Raw genomic sequence first — 23,582 nt, 5'->3', positions numbered from 1 at the left:
AAAGGTACTACCTTCAAATACCAGCATGAATACAGATGAATGTGCAAGTTGCTTTAGCATAAAAATTGATCTCTAGTCAATCTCCTAACACCAGGGGAGCATGAGATGCAGAGAGAAGGTGGAAAGGGTGGTATGGAGGCAGGGGTGGAAGGAGGGGTAAGGAGCCAGGGATGTAACAAGGGGTCAAGAGGGCTCAAAGGGAACACCAGCTGAGTTTCAAGATTGTTGATAGATTCCACAGGAAACCTTACAACTTATACGATACACACAGATCACACTAACAGTTGATGGACACGGTAATGTTTATGAGTTTTTGAGACTTTTGTTAAATTGTGGGTTTAAAAAAGTTACACATTAAATAATGGTTTGCTCTAGGTCCTTACTTACTTTTAATGACCCTGCCAAACACAAAGCAAAATAATCATAAAGGAAAAAAAAAAAATTTTCGGCTACCATTTCTGTATGAAAGTACATATTTGATACATATGATTCGTACATATACATTAATGTCAATCAATGCACAATTTGTATAATTTAAGAATATTATATGGTCTATTGTTTTAAACATTTTAAAAATAAATATTAAATGAATGCATCTAACAGCATTAACAAAGTTAGTGAAGGTCCTAAGTGCATGGTATACTATGATGAATCGTGTCAGTCGGTGCAAAATGCCCTGGTAAATGTTTGGCTTGTTGAGTCTGCAATGTTTTGCCACAGCCAATCGTAGTATGAGAGGTGAGAAAACAACACAACACCAAGTCTTGTATTTAGGGCAGAAAATAATTTCGCCCCAAAAATTCTAGACTTGACCAGGAATTAAACTCAGGCTCTTCGACCCAGTAGCGTGACATTCTGACCGCTGACGCAAAGTGTCACACGTTTAGTTTCTAAAAAGTGGAAAGCATGCCACTTTACTGCACAGGATTAAAAAAGGCGTTTGCAATGCTGTAGAACTACAGTCTTAATTGCAGGGGGGAAATGCATACGAAAATAAACCAAGTAAAGTGACACTGTTCAGTAACTCACGTTTCGGGCAACGACAGTCAAATCTACTGTACCACTTGTGATGAACTACATGGAAACATCAGCTGTACTTAGATCACAAGAGCACCGCACTTGCAATTGTTTCTAGATCATTATGTGTATAACAAAATTTTCAAGTTTTTTCACACTTAGATCCCAGAATGCTTCAAATGTGTAAGAAATGTGAACAAGTAAATGATAAAAATATGTATGTATGAAATAACAAGCCCAAGTTTTTTTTTTTTAAATTCTTCTGAAAAATAATATCACATAAGAATATGTATAAAAAAGTTTTATTTACCTTTTAGTATTATTTGCTCAAGACACAAAGTAAACTGTAGCATGATTACTGGGAACACAATATACGGAGTAGTAACCATGTGTACATAAATTATTTTATTACAAATAGTTTAAATATGCTCCACAAAACAATGCATAATACCCCATACATAGCAAACTATTAGTGCTGTTTCTTATAGTAAACAGGAAAATTAATATTGAAGCAAAAAATAATTTTTTTAAAGAAATAATATCAATAATTGAGTAATGAATTCAAATACATTTTAATAATGGTCAGACATAAAACTATCACAATTTCAAACACTCAAATCCATGCAAAATACCAAAAATTGTTGTATCATTATTTCATACTCACAGTACAGTGAAAGATCTATAGTCTGGCACACCTGGGACCATGGCCCTGTCGTATTAGCCATTTTCCCGAATTATCAAATGTCAATATAATTTCAATGGGATTATCAAATATGAAAACGTAACCTGCCGGAAATCAGGAAACACTGGTATTGAATTTTTTTAAAAAAAGGATAAAAAAATTGTTAACTCTGAGCGAAATAAAAATGTTGGCGGTGCAGTAATGCAATCTGGCGGCCGAGATCAACAGCTGGATTCCACCCAAAAAAAAATCTGAGTGGGATTGGCTTAACAGGTGCCAAACTGCAGAATGTGCCAAACCATAAAAATTATTGGACTCCTTTTTTTCACCCCCCCCCCCCCCCCCCCAGATTATAATTGGGCACAAAAAACTAATTATGGCATATTTATGAAAATGTGAAAATATTTTTTTTTATTCCATTGATACTTCAAAATATTTTTTTTTATTCCAATGGTACTTCAAAGAGTGCCCTATGTCCCAACAGGCACTACGGCAAGTAAGTCACTCCAATAAGCCTGTCAGTTAAAAAGTGGTTTGCTTATTTAATGTTCTGTAAACCAGGAGTTACTTGTTAGGTTCCTATATCAATCAACTTCACGTGGTTTTGCGGTAACATTCATTTTACTGAATGAGAAAAAAAAATTTTTTGCTTCTCAAACTAACATTTCTTTGGTCATGTGTTCTATGCTGTACTTAACCTTACATCTAGATTATACTCAATCAGATACTCACTGTGGATATGAAAGCACAAATATTCTTAAATTTGTTTAAAAAAATTAGTTTATTTTTTAAATAAAATCATTTTTGCTTTATTTTAGACTAATTACCTAATATAAGCTACAAACTGAACAAGTAGGTAATAATAATCTCAAACAGATGTTACCTAATAACTGGCAAATAACCCTTGCTACATCACTATAGGGAAGCATGATTCAGACATGTTTACCGGTAAGTAGCCTGCTCGTAGAAAATCTGCTAACCACACAACTTTCTCACATCATGGCACATGAAAGACTAGAATTAAAAAAAGTGTCCACTTGACCACTTTACAACACCAGCGGCAAAAACTCACAGCAGATTCCCTAAAAACACTATCAAAAATAAGTACATATTTATATTTACAGTCCAGTTCAGGGATGAGTAGTTATAACAGCATTGTAACAGCACTTAGCTAAGCAAATCACTAAGGCATTTTTCTCAGCGCACAGATGTCCCATTTCATTGCTTTGGTTTCAATCAGGTAACATACAGTACTAACAGTCCATCAAATTAGCATTACTAAGATGTTGGTCCAAGCTAAAGCACAATTTCACATACGTACTTAACTTGCAAGCTACAGCACAATTTCACATACCATAATAGGTATTTAACTTGACCACACCATTGAAATAAGGCTCCAAACACATACATGTACCTCACTTACGTAAATTGAATTTAAGAATTACACAATGGCATCCAAAATTTTGAAATTATATACAAATTTAGGGATGGGCCGGTCAAATTCTCAAATCTCTGGTATTTGGAAAATTTGAGATTTGAGGAAAAGAATTCAAAATATAATTTTGGAGAAAAAACTGAAAACACCTAAATTGTATTTTTTTTCTTAATACTACAACCATTCCCTAAGGTACCGTATGTTTAATACATAACAATGTACCATTAAATTATGATATGCATTGTTTTTGCAAACAGTTTGTGAACTGAACATTTAAAAGGGCTGAATATTTTGTTTTTATTTCATGTACATTATTATATTTTTTACCTTTAAGACCTATAATCAAATTCGAGGAGATTTAAAGTAGTCTTTGTGATTCAAATTCGAGACAATTGAGATGTGAACATTCACTTAAAAATTGCATAACTTCTGACACACTTCAAAACAAGACATGAAGAACTAAAATAAGAATTAAACTTTCAAATAAAAAACATATTTTTCTTTAATTTTTAAATTTTCTGAGTTAATATTATAAATAAAACTAGATGAGTTCACAAACATTTTCAAGAGATGTCATATTTCTTTCTTAATTTACATGTAAAATCACTAAATCAGTGAAAATAGATTAATACATTTGATATATTTAAGGAAGCACCAATCAGTAAATAAATTCGGAATTTTATTTTTATATATTGATACAGCAATTTAACAATTCAAATACTGATGATTTTCTTTTGTCTTGTGTATGTTCCACATGACTGAGACAATCTCAAACAGATACAGAAATTTCTGTGCAATAAGTACGTTATAATCACTTAGTGTTTATTGTGTTTATAAACATGTTTGATTCATTGACACAGAAATCACTGTACAAAATTTTTTTCTTCAACAAAACCAGGCAACATTTTCATTTTTTTCTAATTCATCACTGATTAGATTCTTAAAGAGTGCTTCCAAATCAAGCCTAAAATATAATTCTAGATTCCATGAGTAAAATAATATAAAAGCAAAAACAAGGAGAAACCTAAGTTTTGAAAAACTTTTAAACCTTTGGAATAATTTTTAGGTATATGGGTTGGAAAGGAAAGTGGACAGTTATATAGACATTCGTGATCCAAACAATTTCTCTATTTTTTTGTCACAAATGTTTTCAGAAGCGCTAAACAAGCACTATAGCTGGCAGCAACCACAGAAATTTCTTTGACAGTTTTTGTAGAGTGAAACATTGGTGTCAATATTCAAATCTCTTGATTTCCCATTATTCTTGTGTTTTGCTTAAAATATTTTTTTCTCGAATATTAAAACCTTTTGAATAAATACTGAAAATTGAATGGGGTTTGAGAATTTGAGAGTTTAACTGGTCCATTTCTGAACAAAACGTAATTATGGTCAACATTTACCTTCCTCTCAAGTTGAAAAATTTGAAAATACACACACGTTTAAATGTTTTGCAGAGTGGCTTGCTGGCAAGACGAACTGGCTGGCGTACAGAACAATAGATAAAATACGTGCTCGGTGACAGTATGAAGCAACTGTGCTAGACTTGCACCGCCTACGACAGCACAACAGCGATGCTGGTAACTGACATCCTTGAGGCTGACCTGTATTTACGTTAACTCCGTACACTAGACCCGCGGGTCGTGTCCAGCCCGTGGCATCGTTTCGCCCGGCCAGCCTCAACAAACAAATTTTATCAAGTATACTTTGTATGCATGCATGTATATACAAATACAGTTTTCAGCAGACAAAAATCTAGAAGTCACAGCATTCTAACATAAATACGTACTTAAATCTATTTTTCTATTATGTTATCTATTTACTGTCCAATGATGATCTTTTCATAATTTTTAGGTTTTTATATTTTTGTAAATACTCTTTTTTGTCAGCCGACAAATTATAGAAGTCACAGCATTCTAACAGAAATACTTAGAATTATTATTTCTATTATGTTATCTATTTACTGTCCAATGATGTTCTTTTAATAATTTTTAGGTTTTTATATTTTTGTAAATACTCTTTTTAAGAGGCTTATTTTCCGTTACTTCATCACATATCACGTATTTTATTTATTAGACACTATACAGAACTCATATGACTTAAAAATTTGTTGTAAAAATTGCAATATTAAATACCCTCTTTTATGGCATAATCCTCGCACTCGCATAATCGTCGCACCTATATTTTTGGCAATCAAAATTGGGATAAAAAAAACTTCTCGCGTAAACGTCGCATGATGTTTTTGGTCCCGCTATTAGATGCCGAGCACTTTGTGTAGGTATATTTTCCATATAAAACAATGTATTTTAAACTAGAAATCTAATATTTATTCGGAAATTACCACTTACTTATTTAATTAACCGAAATACGAAGTTGTCTGACGTGTAAATTTTCTTTTAAAGAAGTTTTTAATCGTTATTATCTTTATCTGATCGTCTGCGTCGCCACGGTGTATCGGTGTAGGTATCTTTTCCGTATAAAACGATGTATTTTAAAGTAGAAATGTAATATTTATTCGGGCATTACCACTTACTTATTTAATTAACGGAAATACGAAGTTATCTGACGTGTAACTTTTCTTTTAAAGACGTTTTTAATGTTATCTTTATCATGTATACTACGGCAATAGTTACGCGTTGGTTCACGTCGCAGATTCAAGTGGCTTACGCTCGCGTTACAGATTGGTTTTTCCATTTAAAGTTGAAGAAAGGTTTTTGGTTAATGAATTATTAATATAAATTGTTTGGCGTGCTCTTGCATACTCCACCTTTTTTTTTTTTTTTTAAATAAACGGACTTACCATGAACGGGTTTTGGTTTTTATGAATAACTTCACCTACCAAAAAAAAATTTTTTTCTGCATAATTGTCGCATCCCTAATTTTCAAACTTGAGTTTAGAATAAAATGTGTGACGATTATGCGAGAAAACATGGTAATAATAGGTGTACGGCAATCGGATTAGTTTGCCGGCCAAAAAGAGCGGAGCAGGCCACCTCCAGCGAGGAGGGGAAGACGGCTGCTCAGTCGTGGAAGGTGCGCACGGTGGCACGGATGGGCTGGCGGCACATGGGGCAGTCGCGCATGCTGGGCGCGCAGGAGTTGCAGCTGACGAGGTGGCCGCACGGCAGGAACACCACGGACACCTCCTGGTCCATGCACACCTTGCAGAGCCGCGCCTCCTTCAGCCGGCGGAACTCCTCCTCCAAGCTCGCTGCGGGCAGGACGCACCGCAACTTACCACCTCACGCTCTCCCATCGCCGTCGGGCTGTTCCCATGCACCCTCTTCCCACATCAACATTGATTCATACCCCCACGGGTAGACCCTGGTACTACAACCTACACTTACGCACCACCCTTTCCACCTCACGCTACCCCCCTCGGGCTGTTCCCGTGCACACACTCTTCCGACGTCAACATCGATACCACACCACCGCGGACAGACCCTGATACTACAACCTACACTTTATAAATGAGCAGTTCGTAGACACGAAAATCATGATGTTATGTCCGACATGATAAAAATCTTGGGTTTCTAACAAAGTAGATCCCTTCTCATATAAAACACACATGCACACAGTAAACGTTCGCAGCAATCCGAAGATCATTATCCGTAACGCTGTTGGAGTATCTGAGTCATCATTGCTTTCACGTCTCCTGTGCACAAGGAAGTGGGTTCCTTTGAAAAGCAGTTTTTCAAATAAGCTCTTTTCAACTTGCTAGACAAACAATAATAAATTTCAGATGGCTTTCGAATACTCACGGGGTTGCTAACAGTAGTATTCCAGGCACTAATAAAAAAATTTCCTGGCCAAGTCATGGTTTCCTAAATTTTCTGGTCGGGTGGCCACCTTTGATATTATCATTGTTCCTTACGCGGGGGGGGGGGGGGGGGGGGGGGGGACATCGATTCAATAAATGGAGGTTTTGCTCAACTGACAATTTCTGGAAACACAACCAGTCCATTAATCGAGGGCTAGTGATGATTAGACAAGACTTGCCCAGTAACATGTTTTGTAGCTGTGTGCTGCACACGGTTGTGGTTGCTATGCGTCATGCGCCGGAAATGTTGGAATGCGGAGGAAAGGGTGAGTATAGTTAATTTGCGTCAAAATAAATATATTTACAGTCGGGCTAAATCTTTCCATAAAAAAAATTATAAGTTTCAGTGATTTTCCAGCATAAATACTGCATGACTAATGAACAAAGTATATAAATCCATGCTTTTAAATATTTAATGTCGCATGGGCCTTAAAAATATTTTTTGCCGGGAATGGAGTATGTAACACTGTGTGGTTTTCTGGCTTTTTCTTATGTAAGACATAACTGAGAGTATTAAAGCCCACACAAAATATATAGAAATATATCTTTATGCTGTGGGTTAAAAAATAACCACATATTTTTATAATCTTTAAATGTGAATTTTTAAAAAAATTTTCTGATTAATATTTTGATGTCACAATTTCCGATGTTTTGAGGGTTCCTGAGAATGTATTCATAAAAACGGTACCTTTATTAAATCCAGGTTCATAAAACCGGGGAGATAGTGTATATATAACGCACTGATACAATATTAACAGATTATACTTCTATACTTTACAAGCACTTTTCCACATATAATGCTACCAAAACAATTTTAGATTGCATGTGAATAAACAAGAGACCCACTAGCCATTTTAAATGAAGGAGTAAACTGAATGTTATTTTATACAATTCTTGTGATTAAAAGTCCATCCTGACTAACTTGCAATGTACTGTACTGGAAACTACAGTAGGAAAAAATAGGGTGCATGTAATATTGAAACACAGTATGTTAATATACAGTGTTATTAATCTGCTTCATGGTAGAACCCTGATAGGAAAGTCATACATATGCAGCACTGAAGTCAGTCAAGTCTCTGGCCCATCATTGTATGGCAGGAGATGACAACAAGGGGAGGCAGAATAATATGGCGGACACTTCATATGGCACATAAATTTAAAATTTTTAACCTTGACAAAAAGTATGCATTTCTTTTTTTCATTTTACGAAAAAGTAAACCATTCAAAAAGGCTACGCATTCAACAGTGTTTAATATAAATATACAATAATGACATAGAACAGGATAAAAATCCTTAAAAAAATGGGCATACATTTATGAAACACTTGTATCTTCAACATAATAGGTCAGTTTCTTGGCAGTGTTGGAAACGCGTGCTGAAGTGATCCATTTGAGTACTCTACAGAAACTGAGTTCCTTGTCATGGCCCGTTAATCAAGTGGTGACATTGGGGTCTGTGCAGTCTTTTTTCTCGTGTGTCATGTACATGCATGGTTCTGTATGTACTTAAATATGTGTCTGGTGGTTGTACTCTCCGCTACATTCCCAGTTGTTGATTTTTGTTCCTACATTTTGTGATGATGGCCAGACCTAACCCCCGGGATCAATTCCATCTCACAAGTGGTCTCTCACCTGGGCTCGTGGGCTCTGCCGGGGTCCGGTCTCCTTCGCGACTGGAGGCAGGAGCGCCCGGCTGGGAAGAGGCGCGCTCCCTGGAACACCAATCACAACCAGTTGTCAGTCTTAAGCAATCGAAAGCTGCACTGCCCTCTGTGGAACAGACAAGGTCGTCAAATTCAAACTATTACAAAATTGTGGACGATTCAAAAAATTTGACTGATCGCTTTGTAACAACCGAGGTTACTACCTTCCCCACTTGCTACATTGTTTAATTAATAATTTATTGTGTTGTCTCATGCTGTTCAGTACATTGGTTAGGATTTCTGATATCATTTAAATAACAGCTTTTTATTCCTTTTAAGAAGTATTTGTGTGTTTGTCATACATTTCATTATCATAATGACATTATTTCATGCTTTGTAAGTTATTTTCTTTTGCGTGCTTTATAAGGAATAAGCCCTTAAATATTATTTTTACCTGTTTATTTTCATCTGCATTGTTACATTTTTATGTGTTATAACATTTAAAAATTAATATTCATACAAAGTCTAGCTACAGCCGGACTCGGGTCCGCTTCAGTAATGTCCGGTGCCATCTTTATTTTATGCAAAATTAAATATAAAATTCATCGAACAAAAACCGCCCGCCCGATCCCGTGCCACGAATAAAAAAGGATAAAAAAATAAGGTTTACAATTTTATTTTTAATTGTGCAGATTATGATAAACAGTCAGCCGCAATGACGCAACTAATACTCCATACTTGATAAAAGACATGATGTAAATGAAAGAGAAGAATGAAAGGAACAAAACAAAACTTTTGAACTGATCATTTCATGGAACTGATTCAAATGAATCGATTTGGTAAAAAAAAATATCTTTCTGCCCATCATTACTGTATTTATTATTAAAATGCAAAACATTAAGTGACCTTTTTCCTCGACACTTGTAGGCTACACCACGCTACTTTCGAATTCCCTGACTTTTCAAGGTTCCCCGAGACCTGAAGCAACCCTGTCCCAAGCGTCTGGCTGATGGGGGCAAAGCAAGCGGGGTCCCCGCTGCAACGACGGGAGGAGGCGAAGGACACTCACGCGCCCCGGGGCATGCTGGCCGCCGCTTGCAGGAGGGCCTCGCTCGTGGAGAAGGGCAGCCCCGTCGACTGCAGCTTCAGCCGAATGGCCGCACGCAGCTGCTCCTCGCTGGCGCCCCCCTCCGCTGCCCCCTGCACATACGACGACGGCACACTCCAAACCCTCTGCCAGCTCCCGCGGCAAGCTATACCCAGCTACGAGTTCGAAAACCCGGGAATTCGGGCAACAGATAGACCACGGATAGGGCATCGGAATCCGTTCCCTAAAGATAAGGGACTGGCCGCGTCCTACCGTGCACTAGGAATACAGTTAGGGAACAGGTGCGGAACATTCGTCCCTTAAACCCTCATTTTTGTGTCTCGGAATACCGGCCTAACCGCACCGTTAAAGAGTTGGAATATGGGTCCGGAAAGGATGACCCAAAGTGATTAATTAGAGTTTATTTATTAACTACTGTGTATTCTAAGTCACGACAATCTGAATGAATGCTGACAAACTAATCTCACTACAAGGCTGGGTTTCCATGGTTTCCCAAAATTACTCCAAAGCAAAAACAAAAATTGGTCCCGATTAAACAAATTAATGTGGACCGTTGCAACATCGCATGAGTAAAATCTCAGATAACACTGATAAAATAGGAAACATGTCTTGGTTTTCAGATGGCCCAGTAGTATCATTTTTTTTGGGGTGATGTTTTTTACAGCTTTTCTTCTGTGTAGATTCTTCTCATATCACTCCATGATTCGCCTAACTAATACATGACATCTAATGATAAATTTTGTTTAGAGTTTCGACAACAGTTTTTGACCATTTTGTAGGTCCTCAAGCAGCTGTTTCTACAATCTTTGCCGGTAATGGCACTTTAGATCGGCTCGGATGATACGGAAACTTGGTTAATTGAGACTTTTCTTTATTACAAAAAAAAAACACTGCACTGAGTTTTTAACCTGCACAATGCCAACACAGTTGATACCCCACGAGATTAGCATCCGTGCACTTTGTAACTTTTCACAGTAATGGCAATTTGAGCCACTGATAATACAAAGCAATTGATAAAAGCGGGAGATTTTCACTGGAGTTAAGTTCGCCAATATAAAATCAATCTTGGTCCCCTTTAATAACGTACTACGAAACTTACCAAAAAAGACTGAATACGTATCACTAACATGACTGGATTGTAATTTCACAGCTACTACAATATGTATATTGTTCCCTATGCACATTAATGTAGCCACACAATTTGTATTTGATTTTTTGCAGTGTTTCAAGCATAACCTGATAACATTTTTTGGTATGAGCTGTCTCAATAAAGAAAAGAAAAGAAAAGAAAAGAAAAGAAAAGAAAAAAAACAAATTTTGATTTTATGTGGGTAATTAAACGAGAAAGATTTGATAGAGATCAATCCAAAATATTGACGGTTACAACAGTTGGTTAGCAACACGGCAATACCGCAAAAGGAAAATGCCGTCTCGAATGTTTACACTTGTGACTAGCAGTTGAGTGCTTCTACGCATGGTCGGAGTCACTCACCAGGGCAACGCTGGTCCTCATCAGCTCGTCGACTTCTGCCTCCAGGACCTCACGCATGCTGTAGCTAGCCGCCTCCACCTGCTGCATGTGACACACACACTATACTTCCCTGTCCCTTCGCAGCTTCACACTGCATGCCATTATACACAGTCGGCTTACTGACAAAACCTCCTAAGTCTGAATTTTGAGATTTTGGTGTTTCAGATGACTTTCGTTCATAAATTGCTGACACACCGGCCTGTAATACCACCATAGTCAAATTATGAATGCAAGGACATCTACTGGACTTCATTGAAACCCATGTCTTACTTTTTCTTAATTTTATTGTTCAATACTTCTATGTCTTAAAAATTAATATAATTTACACAATGTATTTAAATATCACTTTATTTGGACATTTTTATTCATTACAGCATATATGTATTTTCAATCATATCCTAAACAAAATGTTTTGCCTCTCCTGTAAAAATTTGCTTAATAGACTTAGAAGCTTTTGATAGCAAGCCGATGATATAAACACCTTTATATTGATTCATTAGTCCACGAAACCAGTTTCCAGCAAAATGTTGCAATTAAATTTTTCTTCTTTCTATTCGTACCAATACCAATACACACACACACACACACACACACACACGTGTTGCTGGGTTCTGTACTTTCCGCACTAGTGCATTGTCGCTGTCCAATGTCTGTCTTCAGATAAATGTAACACCAGGAACCAATTCACTAAATAGAACTAAAATAAGGACAAACAAATATCTATAAGATTAATGCAATGTTTAAAGGGCTATGCCGTTTACTGCAGAAAAATTAATATTTGAAATAAAAATAATATTACGAAAACACAGGTACACCAGTTTACGATGCTCTCAGATGGATCCAAATAAACAATCTTGCACACGAATAAACAGTGAAATTAGCTAAAAATATTTTTTTTTCTCTCTCTGGGCGTGCATGGAAAAGGTAAGGGGGATGACATCATGCTCTGATAGGCTTGGCTCAAGTCATGACGTGTCATTCAGCACTGTGGAGGATTCCCAAACCACTCGACACTGGAATGTCACGGGGTGTCGGTTGTGGAGGGAGCGCAGACTCACGCCCGGGTCCACGAGGGGCGGGTAGCGGTCCAGGCACCAGCTGACGAAGTCCGCGCCCTTGACCAGCACCACCAGGCCGCAGTTGGGGAACCAGCGGGCGTGCTCCGCCCAGGGGTCGTCGGCCGGGTCCCAGCGGCTGAGCCCCCCGTCGCAGTGGAAGCAGCGCACCTTGTCGCTCTCCCCTGCGAGACAATCCTCGTTCCTCAGTCACCGTTCATGACGACAGCCACTCATCAACCCCTCTTCCATTGACGCGCGTTTGCACATGAGTAGAGACCCGGAAATGTCGCAAACTCGTCCGGCCTCAGGGTAGAATCCAAAGTCGTAGGTGTGTTAAACCGATGTTTGCTTATCCATTGGTTGATTTCTTAGTGAGAACAGTTGTTTTATACTATTGTTTATTGGCACTAGCTGATTCGCTTGCTTCTCTCCTGGCTGGGCATCGTTGGCTCATTGTCGTAGAGGGGCGCGTCCGAACAACTGTTGTCCTATCATGAACACAGAGCGAGAGTGTGAAGGTTTGCATTCTAACTTGCGACTAAACGAATGCGCGAAATTTCCGTATCTCTACACATGAGTTTGAGAAAGTGAACAGATATCTGCTGATTGTGCCATCCATATCTGTTTATGTATACAACTACACAACTTTTTTTTATCACTTGCGTTATAGTTATTTTACTTTACTTCTTTGTCAACTAACTGAACTACTTGAATTGAAATATCTTTTCACTGATTTCATGTTCATTCGCATTTTGAGAACTTTTACATAGTGACCTATCAAATTTTTGTTTCTTTTAATTTATATGCAAGGTCATTTAAAGTTAAGTATTTTAAAAATAAAATCACTCCAAACAAAACCTACAATTTTTTTTTTCCATCTGCAAGCTGCCACTAGGTGGCAATGGCAGGCGGCCAAGACAGCTGCTAATTGTAGCTGGAGCCGACACTTCGATGGATGACAAGGTAGGGTTTGACAACCAACAGAGGAATGGGAAAGGTTGGAAGCCAGAACAACATCAACATCAACAACAACAACAACAACAACAACAACAACAACAAAAAACACTCTCCGTGTCGTCATCACTTCCAGTCGTGGTTAACAGTGGGGTCACTAGCTGTATATGTTCAGTCAGTGGGGACAATGCAGATTTTCAATAAAATCAATTTGTTACCAATTCAATAGTGAGGGTGCAGAGTTTATGCACTGGAAGCTCTAACTTCACGGGCCCAGGATATGGACTGTTATTTCTCCGAACTACGTGGAGCCCCTTCCCTGCCGACCTGAGGCTCCCGCGCGGAGCAGTCGGAGACGGAGAGGGGGAGAGGAGATGCAGGGCACTAACCGGTGTGGTAGAACCCGGCCTGGGCCAGCTGCTCGGGGCGCTGTGTCACGTCGCTCGGCCAGTCGCGGAAGGACTGCAGGCGGGACTCGTAGGTGGCGTAGCGCGGCTGGCGCGGCCCGCGGTGCGGCTGGATGCCAAGGGCCTTCACCCCCAACACCACCTCCTCGTCTGGGGCACACACGGACACGCACAACTTCACCATCGCACACTGCCAGCTGTGGCCCCGTAGCAGTCTAGGCAACACTTGGTCAGGTCTTTAGACGAGTGAACAATAATGCACAAAAAAATGTATATTATGGGTGCCCTTTTAAAAATAAATAGGTAAATATACTTACTCCATTATACCATTTCACTACGGATATACCATAATATTTTTTTTTTGTTACCACATCATTATTATGTATTATTTGAACGACTCTACAGTTTTTGCTCGAACAGTAATTTAGTTCAGTACAGCGCTGCAGTCTTTATTGTTTTTAAACAATGCTGAATAAACTTAAGATATGTTTAATTTTTTTTTCTGTAATATTTGACTTGATTATTATAATATATTCTCCGAAATTTGTATATAGTGCACCTACAATCATTTGTAGGATTTAAAATGTGTACCACCACTAACTTTAAAAAGGTTTGAGAACCACTGCCCTACAGTAAGAGATACTATTGACACTGGCTGCAATGCCTGCCATTCGAAACAGAAAGGTCGCACAGGCACAGAGGAGGTTGCAGGCATAAAAGGACTCCAGCAGACTGCTCAGCAGTCTACCTGAGGAACGCTCCAAGAGCAAGCCTGGCGCCCCATTCTCCAGGTGTTTACTGCGAGTGACATCACTGCCTACCACTCCTGCCAGCGCAGAGCTGCCGGAAGTCCCTCCTCCAACCTTCACGGACAACGTACTAGAGTGGCGACAACATGTTTCGCTGATGCTAGTGTCCCATTCCTTATGGCAGCCACACTGTCGATAATTGGCACGGATTCCACACAAACTATCCACACCTGCCGTACAGCAGAGCAACGAGCAGTGAGCCGTACCCACCATCTCCGGGGCTGGGGTCCGCGTCACGGGCGTCGCCCCCGGGAGCGGGAGCCGCGTCGCTGGCGGCCGGCTTGAAGAGGGAGGGGCAGGTGGGGAAGTGGCGGCGGTGCTCCTCCACTGGGCTGTCGCCCGCCTCCCAGTTGTGGATCACGCCCGAGCAGAAAACGCACTGCACCTGCGCCCAGTCCCGTCGAGGCTAACGCTACGGTTCCCGTGTGTCACAGCTGAGGAAGAAAAGGCTTGAGTACTGGTACCATTACGATTACAATGAGCCAACCAAGTTCTAATAGAATTATTACAGATTACACCGGCAGCTGAAAGTAAACCAACAACCATATCTCAGCACATGAGTGTGAACTTTCATTGGTCAGTTTTTATAAAACTTCTTTAAATCAAATATTTCTAAAAAAATAATTAATCATGCAACAATGAGCATATAACTAATAATAACTAATAAAATAAATCACCCTTTAAATTTAATGGTTTATGTTTTATTAGACAAATATTATAAAATTTACTGTACTTTTCAGTACTTGGCATGAAGAAAAAAAAAAATATATATTGAGTAAAAGTTTCAATTAAAGCAGACTAAAGAAACTCTGCTAGAACGTTCTCAAAAACTTCAAGTTCATACCAAAAACACCTCTTAAATAAGCCAAATATAAATGACAAGAAAAATTATTCGAAGAACCTTTATACAGGAACATATTCAAATAATGTTTCAATTAAGCAGAAAAAATCTTTACTAAATGATTTGATGCACAATTCTTTAAGGAAACCAAGAACAAAGTAGAGCAAGTGTGTGTAACTTGAGAGTTTCAGAGAACAGACACATTCATTATAATTACATACTATCTATCCTGTAAAGAATTGTCCAGGAACAATATTTTTTTTGACTTAGGTCATACAAACCATTTATTCCTTACTTCAACTGACAATATATAGAGTTGCTGACTATCCAGACTTTCAACGAGCATACGAATGAGGGAGAAGGGCGACGGTGTGCCCAGCATGTCCAGGCAGGATAGCGGCCCCACCTTGTCATCCTCCTGCAGGTAGTAGAAGCCTGCTCGCACCAGCTCCTCTGGGGCCACGATGTGGGGCACGGGCCAGGAGCGGAACGAGTCGAGACGCGACGACTCGGAGACGTACAGCGAGGTGGACCCAGCGGTGCTGGCGGCCACGGAGTCCTGCCACGCGGCCGGCTGCGGCTGGGGCGTCGCGGGCGCGCTCAGCGACACGCCCCCGCCGCCGCCGCCCAGGAGGGGCACGTTCCCCGAGCCGGTGGGGTTCTTCACGAAGGCACAGTCGGGGTAGATGGTGCGGTGCTTCGCCATCACCTGGTCCCCGTAGTTCCAGTCCGCGAGCCGCCCACGGCACGAGAAGCACTCCACCTGCGTGGTCGGGGACTGGTAAGCCCTTAACACCAACCACAGCCCGACAGCCTAGGCCACTGCAAAACTACTGGCAATAACAGGTCTTGAATCAGGTCTCTAGAAATTCTGGGCACATGTCGCCATGACACCCGACTTTTCCTAACTGGCGACTAACTTCTGCCAAGATAACCATACAGTGGCTTTTAAAACATCAGCATATTTTGTTGTTACAAAATCATGTGCCTTAAATCCTCGACATCACATTTTTATGACTCGACAACAGCGCAACCTGAAAGCAGATGAGCGCGGTGAGTGCTGCACAGCAATGGCGCTGAACTGTTGTTTGCTTGTCTACTGCACAAAGTGTGATATATAATCTAAATAAGAGGAAGAATGTAAGACTGGCTCCCAAACTTTCAGAGATTTTGCAGATCCTGTAATTAATATAGTGCGTCCCAGCCAATCCAAACAATTTGTAATTGACTTCAAACAGTAATCTGAGTCAACAACGGCACAAAAACAAACATTAACATACCTAAGACAATTTACACCTGTTCCAACTGACATGTTAATGAAAACAGTATAATAAATTTATACCCTTCTTGGCAGAAAAATAACACTTAGTGATGAATTAAAAAAAGTCTGAGTATCTGGAACTATTATAATCGAGAGGATTCATGTGAAAGGAATCGGTACAAAATTTGAGGTCGCCACCATAACATTTGATGAGGAGGCAGAAATGTTAATGAATGAAGGAATTAGCACAAAATATTTTGCTTTACAAGCTTTAGGTTATGAAATATTGTACATCTTTTTAAGTTCATATACTTGACAAATTATTTAATTCTGTAGATATGGAAAAAGTAAAAGATGGTACATCAAACTTGTCAACAAGACAGAAGAGGGTTCTCCAGAGAGTATTAAAGCAATGAGAGGTGTACTGGGAAAGGTGGCAGTCTGACAGTTAAGTCTATGTTTCTCATGTACATGTGACTGTAAGGTGTAAATGTAGTGTGTATTATTAAAAAGACCCATTGTGTAAGTATAACTTCCGCTGGCCGATAACAGTGAGGAACGCAGGCGGCAAGCAGTCACCTCCAGCTCGCGGCCCGTGTAGAAGAAGCCCGCCTTGGCGATGCGGGGCGCCTCCACCGCCGCGTTTGCCGGCCACGACGCGAACGTGCGCAGTCGCTGCTCCTCCTCGTTCATGATCGCAACCCCGCGCGCCCAGCGCTGGCGGTACTGTCCCCCAGGGCAGGGAATAAACACGTCACTTCATTACAACAACGCCACACAAGTAAAAACCATCACAATATACTTTATATTGGCAACTGCTTTTACCGCAAATATATTGCGATAAATGCATTTTACATTAACCTCTCCAGACTATCATGGGGCGTTTTTTATCATTTTTAAAATCTCTTTTTTTTTATTACAAATTACAACGTCTGAAAACCAAAATTAATTTCACAATAATATTTTGTTTGTTCTTTAAAGTATGTTTGATAAGTTTTCATTGAAAATATAATCCAATTAATTATTTAGTTAGTAAACTTGTATTAAATTTTGAGCTTTTATTTGCTATTACGTTTTGCCATTGTTGTATTTTGTTATTTAAATAAGTTTTGGTCCTTGATTGTTGGTTCACTGCAAAAAGCGACGTTTGTTGTCAGTGTTACCATGATACTCTTATTGCAAATTGTATTTTGATTTTGACTGCGATTTGTCTGAAGTGTAAATATAATGTGCGATACTTGTTAATGGTTGTTGGATTGTATGGTTTTTAATACTTGTAATTGTTATGATTAGGACATTCGCTATTCATAACTGTCGCATCGTCTTGTAACTCAAATTAAGTAAAATGGTTTCTTTAGACGATAAAACACTTTTATCACAGCTAACAAAATATTTCGGACATGTAAAATTTAAAAGCGAAGTTCAAGAAAAGGCAATCAAAGCGATTTTAAAACGTAAGTATTAATGCTCTTAATACAAGTTTTCTTTCCTGAAATATTAACTATCCAACATGTAGAATTTTGTTAGTTCTGAATTACATGTAACGTAGGTACTAGCAGTGTTGATAAACTATTAGGCCTCGGTAATAGTAACATTCAATGTAGACACAGTAATTGTTGCGTAACGGGAACTCAGCATAGCCTACATGTAGCATTCATTGGCGAATCAATGGTCTGGTCTAGTGTAAACCAAGGAGAGTAAACCTGGGAACAAAGTTTAATCATAAGCGACCATAGTAAACAATTTTATTCACCGGTGATTTATATGTCTAATTTAGTATTCAATAGTGAATCACAGGGGAACAGAGACAGCAATATATGTGGTTATTATTCTGTAGCATGTATTCAAGTTCCTTGATCCTGATATCATTATCCTATGTATATTGATCCTGTGGTACATGATGCTTGCTGTTTTAATTTAATCGGTCGAAATATTCTGGACATAATAAAAATTTTCATATCACAAAATAAACAAAATAATGTCAAGTCTTAATTTTTTTGTATACATTTTAACCACCATGATTTATTGTTGTATCAAAAGTTTTTGTTTCACAAACTGTTCCCTAAATATTCTAAATATTCTAAATATCATCTAAATATAATTTAGCACAATTTTTGACATCAACCTTTATTGAAAGCGGGGAAAAAATTGAGTTCTCATAACAAAACATTCATCACTCCTTTAGTAGATACAATGTCAAGCCCATTCTATGTTTTAGCTCAATCTTCTAAATTTTACCACTTTCCTTTGCTTGAAACTTTTTTGATTACTGCAAAGAGGGGAATAAATTAGGTTAGTAATTAGCTTATGGCAGTAAATTGGTATGTTATTTTCTTGGGAATTTTTTTTTTCACTAGCAGCACAGTATGCAACCTCCCTGTGTGCCTCGAAACAATACCAAGCTCATGGCCCAGGGTCGTGTCATTCTTATAAAGAAGATAATGTTGGATGATTTGAATAGAAAACATTCTAAACATTTGGCTGCATAGAATATGAAAAAAAAAATCAATCATTAACTACCAGAATATGGAGAAAAAAATGAACTTCTACGACCACCTGCACCTGTAGGCTGTGCCGAAAGGGATATTTTTTTTCTGAGCATTCAAATAATTTTTAGACGAAGTAAGTTGGCACTTACTAAACGTATTGGTATGGCCAGGGACAGGTATTCACAACCCTAACCATACCATTTATAGCTAAACAAGAATATTACAGTCAAGGGTAGAAGACAACAAGAAAAAGGATCCAGTTAATGAAGGAGCCAAAAGATACGGGCTTGGCAAATGTGGAATATGAAATAACCTGCATTATCTAGCAAACACATTGTTTTAAGTTGTCTAAAACAAGCCACAGCTATATGTGAGAGACATTAAAATATTTAAAAAATAAACTATTCATTTTTAATTCGAGAAGAATTTAATGTCTTCAGTTGTGAATATCATGCAACATATAAGTAGCTAATTTATTTTTAAATAAAATTTAAATATTTTGCTCTTGACTGCAGGAAACTTATATAAGAACACTGGAATGCTAGACATCACTAGAAGGAGCAGGTAGGTAAGTATAGAAAGGAAAGAAGAATGGGTCCTGGTGAAATAGGAGGGAGAGAGAAAGATGCTGAGAACATGGCAAAATGTATCTGAATCTCCACCCGAGACATCTTTTGTCTGAAGGTGATACACTAATGAAAGACGGGCAGGAGTTGAAATGATTTTTTTTTTTATGTTGGACCACCAGCATATTTGCAGTTTAGGCTTCAATTATCTGGAAGCCACCAGTTTGTTTGGAAATCTAACACGTTTCTGGTGTTTTTTTGTGTTATATCTCTATTGGACAGAGTGAGAGTCCACAGATGCTGAAAGAAGAATAAACATTTCCTAACATCAGTCTTCTACATTTGCATGTGGAAATGTGAATTTAGAATTTTTTCCCCACTTCTTCCCTATTTTGTAAACCTTTGTATTTGTAGCACATCTGTTTTGGAGCTGACTCATAAGGGCTCGCTTATTTTGTAATGATCAAATCATTTTTACTAATCTAAGTCAGATGAATGGCTCAGAACTGATAGTGTATAGTAAAAATGTTGTCAAATATTTGTGTAGTCTGTTTCATCAAACAGATCTATAATGCACAAGTTGATAAAAAAATTTACCTAAGGGGGCCAGCCTACCTGGGCACATGTATGGTATGCAGAGCGTCTGAATAAAAAAACAAACACACAATTTGAAAACTTTTGAAGATATTCGAGTGGTGTCTGTTTGCGAAAAGCATTTAAGAATATGCTGAAGGTGGATGAGTTATGATTCTGTATTTTGTTTTTAACTTTAAGACATAAAACTCCCAGTAGAGTTACACCTTCATCATAATTTCTCCACAAATGTTATGGTCGACACTCTTCTCTAATAGGGCCCCTGGGCACGATGAGAAGACTGCGCGCCAGTTCAGAGCCTTGCACACTTAGAGACTATACCAAGCTAGAAGTACCACTTACATCCTGCCTAACTAACACAGATACATCCCTGACTAGACGGACCCCTTGAACATTTTGAGTTTAAAATTTTATGCATACTAAAAATTACAAAAAAAAAAAAAAAGCATTAGTTTTTCTTGATGTTAAAAGGAGATTTACTATGTACACAACTAAAAGGAAGAAAGAAGATGATTATACCTAGTACTCTAACTTACACATGAACATTTGTATTATTTTTTGAAAGGGTTTTACATTTTTTGACAGTGTATAAAGTATACCCTGTATATACCTTGTAAGAAAATTACGAATAAAATGGTTTGTAAGAAAATTATGAATAAAATGGTTTTTCAAAGCAATGAGTGTGTGTGTTATTTTACCTTAGCCAAGAAAACTGTAAGAAAGTTGTGATTGTAGATGTTGATTTTGAGGTGTCATTTTTTTGAGTTTGGCTTGTTGATTAAGTGGTCAGTTCTCCTGACTGGTGAGCCAAAGATCCCGGGTTCGATTCCCTGCCGGGTCAGTGGATAATTTTCTCCCTGGGTCCAGGACAGGTTGTTTGTGTTGCCCCTCCACCTCCATACTTCAGAAGGCAATGGCACACTATCGCAGAATTACCTCGTCATGAAAACCCCAGGTGTGATGTAGCTTCCACCACTGAGGCGTTACCAGGGGTAACCATGCTCAGACATAAATATCAAGAACCCATCAACATTATTTGAATATCTCTCGTTGCTGGACCTGTTCTCAACATTATTTGTGAAATAATCATGACCAATTTGCTCTTTGCCACAGGTACCTATAAGTTTAGATATTATCTGGTAAGTATCTTTTATTTACATGCTGTCAAATCTAAACTGTGTTTGACCACTAAACCACATTTAAATAACTTAAAAACATTTCTTCATTTATCCTCTCAATTGTATTTAATGTACTTAAAACGACTTAAACATTGATCTCATTGTGTGAGTGCTTACTCATATTTGCTGATAATTAGTGGTTAACTACAATGTGTTCTAATAACTTTAAAAAAATATATTTATTCAGTCAGTTTTCAAATAACAAGATTAATTAATCAACTTTTTTTTTAATTTTGTAATACATCCAGTTTGCTATGTAAATTGTAATTGATATTCTTTCATGGCTACTAATTGTGAAAACTTATCTTGTATTACATTTTTGCTAGAGTATTTAATTGATATAAGGGGGAAAAATATAAGTTGTGATTGCAAGCCATTTTGAGAAAATTTATTACTGTGTGTTGCCTTATTTCAAGACCTTTATTGCATTTTATAGCAAACAATTTTAGAACCCAATGTTTGATAAACTGCAGCATTTAAAGCAAAAACAATTTTATTTTATAGTATTGGGGAAGGAGTGATTTCAGGACTTGTCTGGAGTGGTTCTGGGAAACCATGGAAATTTTAAATCTGGATGGCTGGATTTTTATAGTACCAACAGTTTTAGTTGATCAACTTCGAAGAAATTTAGAGCAGGTTTCAAATTAAAGCATTGGATAAAATACCTACTGTCAAACACCATAAAATAAATGATGTATTTGTAGTCTTGTGCCATAATGTTCTTTTGATTAATCAAATTTGAAGTTATTTAATGAAAAATTTTGTCAAATGAAATGGCTCTTGAGTTTTCATACTGTACTGTGAAGTTTGTACCTACTTTTGCATTGTGCACAGTGTAGAATTTACTTTCATATTATACAGTTTAAAGTTTTTTGTGCTTGTATATTTAATTAACTTCACAGGTAGATTGCTACAACCGTTATTTATTTGATGTACTCTACATGTCTGTATTTCATTACAGTCTTGTCTTCCAATTCTTTGGCCCTTCACACATCGTGTCCCCAACTGTTTTTTTAGGCACAGTTTGTATTATCGTCATTTGTTGGCTAATTAAGTAACTTTCTGCTATCCTGCCCAACGAAACACTTTCCTGGCTAAACAATGTCACTTTATTATTTGTTCCTTATCTAGTATAAGCTTTACTTTTTCCTTTTTTATCACAACATTTCGTCATCTGGATGTCTGTTAGTCCCTAGTGACAAAAACCTGATAAATACTTAAATGAACACATTATGGGGAGAGGCTACAGCTAAACTAGCTGGGAAGTTTGACTATCTGAGATAGAAGAATTCTAAATTACATAGCTCACAGTTTTTTTTTTGTGAAACACTACAGAGACAACGAAGTGCTTCCAGAATTCAAAATCCAAGAAAACTTTCAGACTCCTGCTTCTCAAATAACTCACATCTGAGTGAGCTCAGCACTTCTGTGAGAGAAAATTCCAAACCCGAAGAAGCTAGGACTTGGACACAAGTGTGCTTCTCGCCCTGCACCTCCTACTCTTAGGAACACTGGCGCCTTTGATGTGAGAGGATTGCAGTACGAGCCCTCGCAGTTCTGGACAAATTATAGAACTATAATGAATTTAGTTTGCCCAAATGCACAAGCACAAGTACTTGTGTAAAAACAAGATTGTCGGCAGTATTTCCAACAAACAATCAGGGACTGATTAAGAAGGGGCAGACGGGGCTTATGCCACCCGGGGGGGGGGGGGGGGGTTGGTGCTTAACTGACAGTAACTTTTACTATAAATATTTACTTGAATATCGTAGTGTTAGAACTCAAAAAAAAAAAAAAAAAAATGTAGAGCAGATGAACTTAATTTTTTTTTTATTGAAAGATAACAGACACGTATATGTCGTCAAATATTTAAAAACTGGTCTTTTTCGCGTTTTATTCAACTTGTGATATATTAAAAATTAAATGGCTGCAAATAAATCTAATTATTTACCATCCAAGTTATATCACAATTATATCTTCGAATAGTGTAGTGGAATTAATATGAAGTGTTAGGAAAGGTTTTGGTTTAGTTGGTTTTTTTTAAAAACAAGGGGGGGGGGGGGGGGGGGCTGCCAAGATGAGTTCTTGCCCCGGGTGGAAACTAGTCGAGTTACGTCCCTGCAAACAACTGCATGAGCCCAGCATTCATCTCCTTGCCAAAAGCATGAATTTTGCTGTGTTGCAAAATGAAGA

General features: G+C 38.1%; 2 protein-coding genes across 2 annotated transcripts in view; one reads left to right on the top strand and one right to left on the bottom strand.

The window, feature by feature from the left end:
* Positions 1-1,328: 1,328 nt before the first annotated feature.
* On the bottom strand, positions 1,329-17,446 carry LOC134537484 (baculoviral IAP repeat-containing protein 7-A-like). The gene is made up of 9 exons (XM_063377963.1): positions 17,142-17,446; positions 15,708-16,064; positions 14,671-14,845; positions 13,634-13,801; positions 12,291-12,472; positions 11,194-11,274; positions 9,663-9,793; positions 8,583-8,662; positions 1,329-6,342 (listed from the first exon to the last, which is right to left on the bottom strand). The coding sequence occupies exons 1-9, from the start codon at positions 17,253-17,255 to the stop codon at positions 6,152-6,154; spliced, it is 1,479 nt and encodes a 492-aa protein (XP_063234033.1). The 5' UTR covers positions 17,256-17,446; the 3' UTR covers positions 1,329-6,151.
* Positions 17,447-17,697: 251 nt separating this feature from the next.
* LOC134537483 (ATP-dependent DNA helicase Q5-like) overlaps positions 17,698-23,582 on the top strand; it is a 34,734-nt gene continuing 28,849 nt past the window's right edge. Inside the window, exon 1 of the mRNA XM_063377962.1 lies at positions 17,698-18,016. Coding sequence (XP_063234032.1) covers positions 17,908-18,016 — 109 coding nt within the window. The 5' untranslated portion in view covers positions 17,698-17,907. The remainder of the gene's footprint in view (positions 18,017-23,582) is intronic.

The sequence above is a fragment of the Bacillus rossius genome, chromosome 12, assembly GCF_032445375.1.
Source record: "Bacillus rossius redtenbacheri isolate Brsri chromosome 12, Brsri_v3, whole genome shotgun sequence".
Lineage (NCBI taxonomy): Eukaryota > Metazoa > Arthropoda > Insecta > Phasmatodea > Bacillidae > Bacillus > Bacillus rossius.
The sequence above is the reverse complement of the archived record's forward strand: the minus strand, read 5'-3'. Positions and strand labels throughout refer to the sequence as shown.